Source organism: Hirundo rustica, chromosome 1 (assembly GCF_015227805.2).
Source record: "Hirundo rustica isolate bHirRus1 chromosome 1, bHirRus1.pri.v3, whole genome shotgun sequence".
Lineage (NCBI taxonomy): Eukaryota > Metazoa > Chordata > Aves > Passeriformes > Hirundinidae > Hirundo > Hirundo rustica.
In genome coordinates, this window is record NC_053450.1 from 14,318,937 (window position 1) to 14,332,039 (window position 13,103).

At 40.3% G+C, this 13,103-nt stretch overlaps 1 protein-coding gene across 1 annotated transcript; it reads right to left on the minus strand.

Annotated features, from left to right (window-relative positions):
* Positions 1 to 1,934: 1,934 nt before the first annotated feature.
* Positions 1,935 to 6,421, minus strand: UTP23 (UTP23 small subunit processome component). Its single transcript, XM_040065461.2, has 3 exons — positions 6,207 to 6,421; positions 4,030 to 4,201; positions 1,935 to 3,148 (listed from the first exon to the last, which is right to left on the minus strand). Exons 1-3 carry the CDS (start codon positions 6,392 to 6,394, stop codon positions 2,762 to 2,764), a joined length of 747 nt encoding a protein of 248 aa, XP_039921395.1. The 5' UTR covers positions 6,395 to 6,421; the 3' UTR covers positions 1,935 to 2,761.
* Between the last annotated feature and the right edge of the window lie 6,682 nt (positions 6,422 to 13,103).

Sequence of the window (13,103 nt, forward strand, 5' to 3'; positions counted from 1 at the left end):
CCCTCCGTATTCCATTTCTTCCCAATGGCAGCACCACGAGTCAGTTTGCGTTCAAATGCTAAGCAAATGTAGATAAATGCTGTTTTAAATTCCTTAAGGTGGGAGTAATTCGAAGACTGTTAAAATACTCTCATTTTTTACAGAAATTATGTTTGTATCTGTTCACAGTCTTTAAAAATAAAAAAGGGTATTTAAGCTTTGTGTTTCAATGACACTAAAAGGGACTACTGTATATAATTAGGGTGTTTTCTGCTCTATTTTTAAACCCAACATTCTTAGTAAAGTTACTGGGGTTTAATATACTTTTGACTCAGAATGAGATTTTGATGGCAAACCATCTCTGCTGTCTGCTCCAAGCTTTACTTACAGCAGTGATGTCTGTGGGTGGGTTTCAGGAGGAGGAAGAAATATAAGCAACATTTATGGAGGAATGGGAACCAAAACTACATTAATATGGGACTGTGCCCAAAGAAGTGAAGGTATAGGGACTATGACATCTTGAGAAAGGTAATATATGTCAAACAAATATGCTGCATTAAGGTATTTCTAGGAGTTACTATATTTCTCCTCAGGGCTCACTTCAGCAATGAATGTAGGAATAACACCACGATGAGTGTGACTGTTTTAAATTTCAATTAAGGCTTTCATCTTGACTACATCACCCTTCTGCCCTGCTTCTGTCTCTCACAATATGTTCCAAAGATGCTTATAGTCTCTCATACAGAACAAAGCAGGCACAGTCTGCTCCCAGCAGCTGTGTTGTGAGGAAGGCCTGGGCTGGGAGTGCTGCGAGCACAGAGCACTCCAGGCACCTCCCTGTGCTAGCCAGGGGGAACACTCTGCAGATAAGACCCCGCCGAGTCTGCTAAGACTGGCCAACTCCCATCACTCGAGCTGGTTTCCCAAACTCTGTGAAACAACTGTCTATGTAATCTGAAAAGCCAACAAAAAGCATCATACATTACAGCTATGTACTCCAGACATTCAAGAACCTGTACAGACAATGCACGAGAACTACTTTGCATATGCATGATACACAGGCTGAAGAATTGTTTAGAAGACACAGCTTAAGCCCATGTAGGTCAAGAAGCAGAAAGCTTTAACATCTCAGTTAAGAAGAAATGCATTGAGAAAAGTTAAAAATTTGGCAAGGGATGACTGGGAACACTGTGAGAGCACACTGATGCCACAGCATGTGCTATACTGCACATCTCTGTCATCTCAGGCACCCACTTCAGACTCTAATGCCACCAAACATTTAAGGAAGTACAGGAAGCAATAGTTACTTTAGAATATCAGGTACTTGAAACCATTTTGGAAACTCTCTCGTTGTGCTGCTTTAGGCCAGGGTAGTTTTCTTGACAGTAGCTGTGTTTTTGGATTTGTGCTTAAGTGTCGGGATATTTTCGTTATTGCTGAGCAGCTCTTACACAGGGTCAAGGAATTCTCTGCTTCTCACCCCATCAGCAAGCAGGTAGGAGGGACACAAGAAGTGGGGACAGCACACAGCCAGGGCAGCTGATCCCAACTGACCCAAGATATTCCATAACATCCATAATACTCCATATGGCATGACACTCAGCATAAAAAGCTGGGAAAGAAAGTGGGAGGACATTGGGAGTGGTGTTTGTCTTCCCAAGTCACCATTAGAGCTGATGGAGCTCTGCTGTCCTACAGGTGGCTGAACACCTGCCTGTCCATGGGAAACTGTGAATGAATTCCTTCTTCTGCACTGCTTGTGTTTTGCTTTGCTTGTGTTTTGCATGCTTTGCATGGCTTTTATTTGCCTTATTAAACAGTCTTTATCTCAACCCATGAGTTCTCTCACTTCACCCTTCCGATTCTCTCCATCCCAATGCAGGGGAAGGTAAGTGAATGGCTGCATGGGGCTGAGGTGTCAGCTGGGATTAAACCACAACTCTCCTCCAGCCCAGTTCTGTTCTGTTCCTGAACAGCAGAACAGCCATCATGACCCAAGTTCCATCATCATCAACTATTTGTATTCCAGGAGTCCAGCACAGCTCTGCTATACTGAGACGGCATTAAGCGCTACCAGTGCTTTGATTCAGCATTTTTAAATTGCATTTTCCTATTAAAAATAAACTACAGGTGAAATAGGCAAGACTAGAGATGCCCTTATAATGTTAGGAATATCAAGACAACTGCACACCCTCCGGGTTTTCTTAATAAATAAAGACCAACACCAAGAGACATTGGTTCACATGGTACTCACAGAGAAATTTAGGCTAGACAGGGCTTTTGAGGGCATGCAGTCTCTTTGCAAGAGTTAACTTTTGTATTCAAACAGAGATCAATAAACTATTGTGTTATTTTAGATCAGTTTCATAATCTCTAACAGGCCAGTTATAAAAACTAGTTTTATTAAGATTAGCAACCTTGATTTAGAAAGAAGTCTAATATCCCACCAAAATCCATATGGAAGCCAAGAAGCATTCCTAAAAAACTGCTACACAGCATGTGAATTTTAACACAAACCATGATGCTGGAGAGAATAATGAAATATGAGGGTTCCTAAATATTTTGTCACAAACCCAATACTAAATTACAGAATAAATTACTAGGACAATAACCAGCAAATACTGAGATACAGCAGTAAAAATAAACAGTATATAAACAGTAGCATCTCATAAAAATAAGTTTTAATATCAACAACTCAATTTCATATGACTGCATATTAATCTATCTTTTTTTCCCAAAGTTCAAACAATGTTCAAGTTCTGTGTTGTCTACAAAGATGCGGTTATTCTCCTTCATTCTTCTGCACTGACTGCATGGCTTCTGCTTTAACTCTATTTCGTTTTCTTTTTCTTCTTTTCTTCTTTTCAGCACAAGACTCCTGACCCTCCTGTGTTTTCTTCTTTTTCTTCTTCAGACAGCTGAGAGGATTTGGGCCGCCCGCCCTTTTGCGTTTTCTTCTCTTTTCACCTTCTTGCTTTACTAGTCCTTCTTTTTCTTTAAGCTCCACAATACTTTGCTTTTGGTACTCTGGAACAAGCTGATTTGTCTGCAACTTTTGAACAAATGCCAAAGATTTAGGAGAAGGTTTGTCTAGCACCATAGTGTTCTGAATAATAAAGAGGAGAGGAATGCCAGGTTTCCTTTTCACTTTGTTTGATAAGTCCTGGTCCTGCAAAATTAAATTCTTTAGTCAATATTTTCAGATTAAATGGTATTTGCAATTCAAATGCACCTACTCTTAATACAAAACTATGTAGATAAAATTACATTATAAAAAGAAACTTAATCTAGCAGATATACATGGCAATGCCTTTCAGAACAACTAAATTTCAATTTCTCTCCTGATCAGCTGTACATCTGATGCAAAGTTTACCAACATTTTCTTTTTTCCTGCATGTATATGCATACATACATTTTTTGAGGAAAAAGTCCCAATTCACTTTTATGCAGACCACCACACCACAAGAAGTAACATAATTTTTCCTGTAATAAATAATTTTTAAACTCCTGCAACTTACATAATTATGAAGAATTCTACTATAAACTATTTTATATATATTATCATTTATACATGCAGTCCCAATAACAAACCCAAGAAAAAATTGCCTTTTTTATTTGTATAGTTATTTATTCTTTAGTTCAAAATTTCTTAAAATTGAAGTTATATGGATGTTAACATTTAATTTTATTTTTCAGACTACTGTGCAACACAGTTCAGGGAGGGGGATACACACACAAGCAATATGCAAATAAACATTCATGAGTTGTTTTTTACATGTCAATAGGTAGTCAGTATGTTTTGCACACTTTCAGCTAAACTAAGCAGTATCATTACAAAGTAAAAAAAAGAAATCTAGTTGTTCAAGTAAGAGAAAAGATTCCCTGCTCCATAATTAGGAAATACATTAAAGAGCAAGTAAGGCTTTACATGATTAATTCCCACAAACTATTTAAAAACCTCACAATAGAGGTTACTGTAGACTTCTTTATCCTTAGGTATCAAAGCATCACTTCAAAAGAAATGGAGCTACATTTCCCATGAGCTTTTACCTGTGTAGCAATAAAGAAGTGATGAGGGTTGCCATCTTCAATCATGGAAAGTAAACAGGTTGAACCACTCACAGGATTCTTATGAGAACAGTTTCGAACTTGAAATCTCTGGGCAATTAATTTTGCTCCATACAGTGCTTTCCCCAGTGATTCAAGTTCTTTTATAACACATCTGAAAACCAAAAGAGACAATAATTTTTAAACAAAAAAAACCTCATAGTTTTTACAACAGCAAAAGGCTGATGTGAGTTATTTAGGAATGAGCAACGCCCAGTTATTCAGGCTCTATGGTTTGTAAATGGCACCCAGAACTCCGAAAGCAATAGCCCATTTGAAGACATCAGCAAGGTTTCCTTGGTTGTAAACATGATTAACCAGTAATAAAATTAAGATATATTAAATGCTTTAAAAATAATTCACATCAGTGACAATGCCGAGTCCTTAAATTTATGTTCAGATACCACTGAGAATATGAAGCACTACCTAACAAATAAAATTATTTTTAAAATTTAATTTATTTTTAAATTATTATAAAACATGAAAATTTAATTTGTTTTTAAAAATGGAAATAAAGGATCTGGGGAACAGCAGGCCTGTCTCAGCAGTTGGTCTTACCTGTGTGCCTGGCAAGATTATGGAGTGAATCCTCCTGGGAAGTATATAAGGCATGAGGAAAACAAGGAGTTGACTGGTGACAGTCAACATGGCTTCACTAGGGGGAAATCATGAAACATATGGTGGCCTTCTGTGACAGAGTTACAGTGCTGACGGATAAGGAAAGGCAACAGAAGTCACCCAACTGGACTTATGCAAGGCTTTTCACACTGTTCCACACAACATCCTTGTGGAGGCATGGATTTGACAGATGGATTATTTGGTGGATATGGATTGACTGGAGGGTTGCCCTTGAAGAGTTGCAGCAAGCAATGTCCAAGTGGAGACCAGTGACAAGTGCTGCTCCTCAGGGGTCGGTATTGGGACCTGTTTAACATCTTTGTCAATGACATGGACACCGGGATCCAGTGCACCCTCAGCAAGTTTGCCATTGACACCAAGCTGTGTGGTGCTGTTGCCAGTCTGGAGGGAAGGGATGCCATCCAGAGGGGCCTGGAGAGGCTTCAGATGGATTTGTGAAGTTCAACAATGTCAAGTGCAAGGCTCTTATACGGGTCAGTGCAACCCAAGCACAAAAACTGGGAAGAGAAGGACTGAGAGCAGCCCTGACAAGAGTCCCTGGGAGGTGTGCTGGTGGACAAGAAGCTCAATACGAGCTGGCAATGTAAAAGCCAGCTGTGTCCTGGGCTTCACCAAAAGCAGCGCAGGCAGCAAGGTGAGGGAGGGGATTTTCCCCCGCTACTCCACGCTAGTGAGACCCCATCTGGGGGGGTCACAGTGAGCCAGCTCATTTCCCCTGCGAGGCTCTTTTCATAACACTGAGGTGCTGTCTCAGCAACTGCGAGTGCTGACAGCAGAGAAAACGTGTCCATTCAGCTGGCCTAAGTGGAAGTTGGTCAAAATGACCAACAGATAGTGCTGAGAAAAGCAGCAAGAAGTGATATTTCAACATGACATGAACAGTTTGAATCAAAGCAACTCCCAAACGTTTCACAGCTAAGGACATGACTCCATACTGTAGAAGTGCAGGCCAATTCCATACACGGCGCAAGAAGGCTCGGTGTGTTTTTTGAGCCTAGGATATACATCTCCCTGGTATTTTCACTACTTGCCTCCATAGTGGGCAGTTGGCTATTCTGTAATTGGAGATATACAATATATTTTTGTATTTTAATATATACAGTATATGCAATCAAGTAATAACACAGGCAACTTGGAGGCAACTTCAGTATGTAGTATTCATGTTTTACTTTCACGTCTCTGTCTAGCGCATCCTTGTCCTCCCTTGCGAACAGCTGCTTCGGAAACAACCCGGCACTGGCAGGCCGCAGGGGATCTCAGCTTGCCCCTGCTGCAACCACTTCGCCAAGCAGACGCTGCGGGTGGGAAGAGACCCACCCGGCCGTCCCTCACACAGCGGGGCTACCGCTGGCCCCGGGGCCGTGCCACCTTCGGAAAGGCAGCTGGGCCTGAGGGCTGCAGCCAGGCTCCTACAAGTTCCCTCAGCCCCCAGCGCCACCTCCCCCCGGCCCCGGCAGGCCGGAGCGCGCTCCCCGCCGTACCGCGTGGTGCAGAGCTGCGCGGCGCCGTCCAGGTACCCGGGCAGCTGCTCCCGGATCTGGATCTTGTTGCGAAGCGCGGCCTGGCAGAAGGTGCCGTCCAGCAGCACCTGGAAGGGCTCGCGGAACTGGAAGTTGTGCTTGTAGAAGCGCATGATCTTCTTAGCGTGTTTCTGTCTCGTCACCCCCATGGCGCCCGCGCCGCCGCCCGGAACGGCCGCGGCTGCCCCGGAAGCTGCGCCAGGCCCGGGCGGGGCCTCCCCGGAGGGACGGGACCCACACGGCCGTGCTGGAGACTTCCCCGGAGAGCCGGCGCCGACCGGGCCGGGCTGTGCCGCGGGCTCCCCCGGAGAGCCGGGACCCGCAGGGCCGTGCCGAGGTCTCCTCCCGAAAAGCCGGGACCGGCCGCGCAGCTGCCCCGTCTCCGGAGGGTCCCGCCTGCCCGTCTAGCCCTGCGCATGTGGGTAACCTCAGGGCTGCTTCATTGCCCCTTGTTCTGCGGTGCCCTGCTGGCTCCTGCCGTTTGCTAAGATGAAAAATGCAGAGGGTTGGGGTTTTTTTTGGTTTTTTGTGTTGGTTTTTTTTTGTGTGTGTGTGTGGGTTTTTTTTGTTGTTGTTGTTGTTTGTTTGTTTGTTTGTTTGTTTTGCTATTCACTGTACAGTTGCTGTCGCAGAGACTGTAGTTTAATCGCACATCAGCATACAGAATCAATTTGGTTGGAAAAGCCTTCTGAGGACATCGAGTCCAACTTGGGACCCAACACCACTTTGTCAACCAGTCCATTGCACTGAGTGCCATGATCAGTCTTAACCATCTCCAGAGGTGGTGATTCCACCTCCTCCCTGGGCAGTCCATTCCAATGGCTAATTGCTATTTATGTTACGAATTTCACCTAATGTCCAATGTAAACCTCTCCTGATACAGCTTAACACTTCATTCTCTCATTCTGACACTTGTTACCTGGAAGGCTTAGGAATACTTAAGAAGACTTAGGCAGTGCCTTTTTATATTGTTGGTCTGTATTAGCTAAATCTAAGTTCAATGTGCACAAAACCAAAGTTGAAAAGCACAAATTCCACATTTTAATTTTTTTTTTTTTCTATGACAAATTAACTGTACTGCAGGCAAAACCAGGCATCTACCAGTTTGTAGTTATCAGTCAGGCTGCTCTAAGGTCATTTGAGCAAATACCCAGCTGTCATATTCGCCTTATTGCTAGCAAATAGACATGGAAAATAAGTGCTTCCAAGCAAGTTAGTTAGTGTCAAGAGAAAGTGAAAAAGAAAGGATTTTATTACTATTATAGAAATTCAAATATTTACACGGGAAAATATTTTAAAGCACTTAGGATGAAAAGTGCAAAGAACCGGTGATCAAGAATATTTTCCGTGGATCCAGTCGTACTGTTGACAGTATTTTTCTGCCACTAAATCCTTCTTTCCAGCTATCTTCAGGAGACAGTTGTGTGTGCTCCTGAGTATTACGGACATACATGGAGATATGCCTTATTATGAGCCGAGTGATGTTGAATTCATTATTAGACATAATCTTTTATATAAAAGTCTTCATTAAATTTCAGTCCTGTAGCTGATGTGTTTCCATAATGCCATGATGATCCAGTTCGCCTAACTGCACAGTTTCATTATGAAGATGTTAGACAAAAACATTCAGCAAAGCTCCAAAGTAAAACCCTACTTGAGAAATTATTTTTTCTTCAACATGGTTTTTGCTTGTTTTTGCATTCTCTGTGTGTGTGATGACAACTAAGTAACTGCCCAAAGACAGGCAGTTATTCCTTTTTAAGAACACTTTCCACACCTTATAGCTGGAATGAGGAATCTCCAGTGATAACAGCTGCTATTACAGAATGGAGATAAAAATGAGAAACAAGTAAATAAGAGCTTGAACTAGTTTTTGAACTAAGTGCAAAGTAAGATATAATCCAGATTAGGGTGTTAAATACCATTGTGATGACATACTGCTCCCCTGGTAAATAGTATCATCACAAATTTTAATGCAGTTGGTATAGTGGAGAATGCTCAGAAGGCTGGCTAGCAGGCAAAACACAGCACAGATTTCTTCTTCTTCATTGGTCAGAAGATGGCATTAATTGGATGATAAACTACTTTCAGTACAATTATGTAAGTTGTATTTCACATTTATGCAATTCTTTTAAATTTTATTTTTAATAAATTTAAAATGTTAAAAATAATGTCTGTAAGACTACTATAGCAGTGCAAAGAAGTACAGTTCTTTCAGCATTTTCTTTCATATTTTGATAGTATTTTGCATAAACTAAAATTCACCATATTCCTTTCAATTATTTTATAATTCCCATGTGTAAACTGGATTTTTCAAAAAACATAAGCCTAGGGATCTTCTGAGAAGTGTTGAACCCAGACATCTCTGGTACCTGGCATTTGATTTTTCTGGCTGCTGAAATCCATCCACGTACACTGAACCCAGCAGGATTCTTATGCTCCCATGTGTCCTGGACAAGCATGGCACACACAGAGGATGCTAACAGAGCCAGCCAGTCAGACTACCACAGCACACAGAACTCTACCAGAAATGACACATCATGCAAGTTCAGAAAGTGAAGTCCTGCTCCCCTTCTCCAGCTGAACAGACTGAAATGCCCAGGTGATCTCTCATACACCCTCACTCCCTGCACTCACCAGAACACCCTCATTCACAAATCCCCATGGCCCTTGGTCCATCTAATGCCCGTACCTGGACCCTGGCCCACCTGTGCATGTGCGTGTCTCTCCTGCTTACTGGTTAGTCCAGTTTAAATCTGATAGCAGATTACACATCCAAAGGATTAAATTCACTGGTGCAGGATATTTAGGTGCAAAAGAAAAGTTACAAACAAGCTTCATAAAAATATAGGACTGGTTGCTGTGATCAGGCAGAGAGCTCAGTAAGACGAATCCTGCCAGCTCACATGTGACTCCCCTTACATCTCATTTTTCCATGTTTTCCTAGATCCTCCCTGATCCTTCCTTTTCCTGTCTTTGGCCAGTTCTGTGAACATCCCATAGAAAATTTTACAGATTCCTGCTGATGGCCCATAAGAAGTTCTGCACAGTCCTATACACCCCCTCAAATATCTTGTGGTACTCATGGATAATTATGTTTTCCCACTTACCAGAGACAAAGCTCAGATAGATGCTCTTCAGGGTATCTTCCTGGACATTAATGCCCTCAAAACTTCTGCTCCCCACTCTTGTCTTTGTTACCACCTATTTATTCAGCAAATTTGTGCACCTGTGTGTGTTTCATAACTCACTTTCCTTCTTGTTGTCTTTTATACTGAACCAACGCAATGAACTAGATGCTTTTTTACATTCCACGTATCTTAAAAAAACTGTCAGTAGCACAGAAAAGCTTGTCATAAAGCTCAGGGTAAGGTTATGTTTTAAAAATTTCTATCCAATGTATTTTTAATTAAGAAGTTTCATAAATTATCTGTCTGCATTCAAAATACTTTGAGTTTGGGATTTTGAGTGTTCTAGGGTTTTGGAGGGTTTGGTTTCTTTCTTTTCTTCCTTTCTTTCTTTCTTTCTTTCTTTCTTTCTTTCTTTCTTTCTTTCTTTCTTTCTTTCTTTCTTTCTTTCTTTCTTTCTTTCTTTCTTTCTTGTTGTTGTTTGTGTGTTGTTTTGTTTTTTGTTCTTGTTCTTTTTTAAAGTGAGCATTTTATTGAAGAACTAATAAACCACTTGAATCTTCATCAGCCTGCCTACCAGCAGTGTCATTGCAGAAGTGAGCCTGAGGAGGAATGTGCAGGTTGTTTTAACATTACCTTATTAATGTGTCTTGCTTTGTCCAAAGACAGGAAACAGAATTTGAAATCGGCAACTTCTTTTTGTGAAATACAAGTCCTTGTTTGCTTCTGGACAGGATGTAGGTTTCTGGGTACAGTTCTGATCTGACAAAACAGTTCCTGTGTCTTTAACAATAATATTTATACCTTGTAGATAAAGAGAGATATTTAATAAAATGGTGTCACTGAAGAAGGTGAGACCTTCTTTCTCTGTATCCAAAGTGGGAGGAGATCTTCACACTGAATTTCCCAAGCCTGTACAGCAGAGAACCAGGCGTCACAGGAAGCTGGGCTTCACTAGGCATGCTGCACACAAAATGTGCTCCAGCAGAAAATTAGCTCTCTGCAGAGCAGGCTATCTCTTGGCATAAATGAGTTCAGCTCTGGTTTTGAGTGCTAGGTAATGCAGTAGTAAAATTAAATAACAAAATTGCTGTGACACGGATTACTTGAAGTGAAAGCTGTTCTTTATCAAAGGAGCTTTGATGTAGGCCTAGTAACAAGGATTTTCCTTAATAGCTGGCACTTGTCAAATGCTTGTAGCTTGTTGAGAAAATAGCTTCTGATTCTCCCAAAGTTGTCCTGTGTCAGACTTTTAAAATCTGAATGTGTTGCTTTGGGCAAATGTGCTGAGTAGTTATCTGCAGTAAGTCTTAGCACCATGCTTAAATATGAGAAAGGAACTGATTTACAAAAAAAGAAAAGGGTAAGCTTTTCAATTTCAACATTAAAAAAACCCCCAAACCTGTAATAAACACAGGATATAAAACATTGTTGGACTGTATCTGAAAATATTTTCCTAATTGTATTTTTATTAATTTTTCTGAGGTATGGGCCATAGAAGAAGATTCGGATACATTTACTCCTGAATTATATTTGTCAGAATGTATATTATTCATTGGTGGCCCCTCCTTTTATTGTTTTGGGGCTGGTATTGAGCTTTGAATTTTAGTCTTCATCTTGTGCATTCTTCTTTTACAGTGCCTATTTTTCTTCCCATTTTGTGGGAATGCAGTATTTAGATTTAAAATAACCATGGCTGGTTCTGTGACAAGTTCTGTTTTTTCTTCATGGATTGGTATGATACCAGCAGATGAGAATTTTGTGTATGACAAAGCTTTCTTCTTTTCTGGCTCTGCCATTACCATAGCTAGAAAATTATTTCTGGTTTAAATACTATAATGGCCCATCACTGTATATCTCACATTAACTATCTTTTACATTGTGTATCATAGGAAGCACACATTAAATGTAAAGATCAGCATATTTAGTTTCACAAGGGTAAGAAATAAAATGCAGAGACTATCAATGAAGGTTTTAAGTGACTGCTTGTAGGAGCAAGTATTTTGTGAATGCTCTGGAAAACAAAGATTTTGCAGGCAACTTTACCTTTCTTACTAGAGCTGAGAGAAATTATAGAGATGAAAATAACCAGTGGAATTCTTGACACTTTCTCAATGTTAAACCAGCATTGCTCTCTTTTTTGCCTTGAGCTAAATTCACAAGAAAGATGAACAGAATCAGATCTTATCCAATGTAACTAAACTTTCTGATTAGATAGATACACATCCCTGATAGACATAATTTACTTTATGCAGTATTTTTGGTTGATGCAGCTCTTTAAGATGTTCATGTTAAACAGCTGGTTTCATGCTCTCATAAGGACACACAAGGACATTATTTTGGAGCAGCCTTCCCTCCCTGCCCTGTTCCTCAAGATCTGCAGGAGTTAGCTGCCATTCTGCACCACGTGTGACATACTGCAGTACTGCTCCCTCTGTACTCACTTGTAGAAGCCCTTAAAGGATGTAGAAGCGCCATAATGTAGAAACATGGGAAGCCTTAATGGAGTAGCCAGGACTGGAATTGTAACTTCAGTTTGTGAATTGTGAAGAACACAGGAGAGAGGAAGATACCTTGCCTAACCCCGACTCTTCTATACCTGATATGCAAGGTAGGTAGAGGGGAAGAAAAAAGTGATGCTTTACACCTCATCTCCTATTGTGCCTATTGCTTCATTTTGAGCAGAACTTCCCTCTCCCCCTTTAACTACTTCTAATACAAAGTAAATATAAGTCCATTTTAGTTCTCTAAAACAACTTCATGGTCTTACCTTGGAGATGACAGGAAGCTCAGAAGACATAAAAAAATTTGGATTTTTGGTAAGCTTATTTCCATTTCCTCAGTTCTTGTTCTTAGAGAAGGTAGTTATATTCATCATAGGATGGCTTGTGTGTCATCAAGAACCAGAAGGGTCAATTAATTGATTGATTAATTTATTGATTATGAAGAGAAGGCTGAGCAAATTGACATCAAAACAGAAATTATGTGGGAAGCCTACCTCCAACAAGAAATGAACTTATGGCCAAAATTCTGATTTATGCCAGAGAACTCAATTCAGTTGCCTGAGATACTATGTGTATCTTTTCACCTTTTCATTGATTTCAGGGAGCAATCAGTTTACTGGGAACAGAGAAGTGGAATTTTTACAGTGTGGTAATAAATCATACATGCTCCCTACACTTACATACTTGATACTCTAGAAAGAGTCTAGCTCTGCTTAGAAACATATCTTTGTGAAATAACTTGTCTTTGTTTTACAGGCCAAAATTAGCACTTAAAATGTCTGAGTTTGTTTTTTCAAATGCATTTTCAATTAGGCAATTTTATCATTAATTCCTTTGTCATTTTTTATTCCTGTTAGCTGTATGCTAATGGGTTTGAGGTGCTGTACATTAATAATAAAAAATAGTTATAAACACCTGAAACATAATAGTTAGTAAGAATAGAAGGAGTAAAAGAAGAATAAAAACACTTATTGGAAAACATCTATTGAAAATAGCAGAGAAAAAATATTGAGTGGTGAAAAAACCCCAAACTTTCCCAAGGAAAGAACTTTTTTTTTTTTTTTTTTAAATCATTCTTATACTTCTAGTCCAGTAAATGCTAAAAGGTTGCCTGTGTAACAGCATGGCTGAAACCTTCCATGGCCTCTGAAACCTCCATTCTTACAGAAAAGAAATTGCATTTTCCAGGTTTATATTTTGGTCCTGTAGTTTCTTATTACATTTGA

Bases quoted from the DNA above. Each gene is read 5' to 3' on its own strand.
- UTP23 (XM_040065461.2), bottom strand. From the start codon at position 6,394: ATGGGGGTGACGAGACAGAAACACGCTAAGAAGATCATGCGCTTCTAC. The intron at 4,202-6,206 runs GTACGGCGGGGA...TTTGGTTTTCAG, and splicing joins GCGCAGCTCTGCACCACGCG to ATGTGTTATAAAAGAACTTG. The intron at 3,149-4,029 runs GTAAAAGCTCAT...TTAATTTTGCAG, and splicing joins ACTTCTTTATTGCTACACAG to GACCAGGACTTATCAAACAA.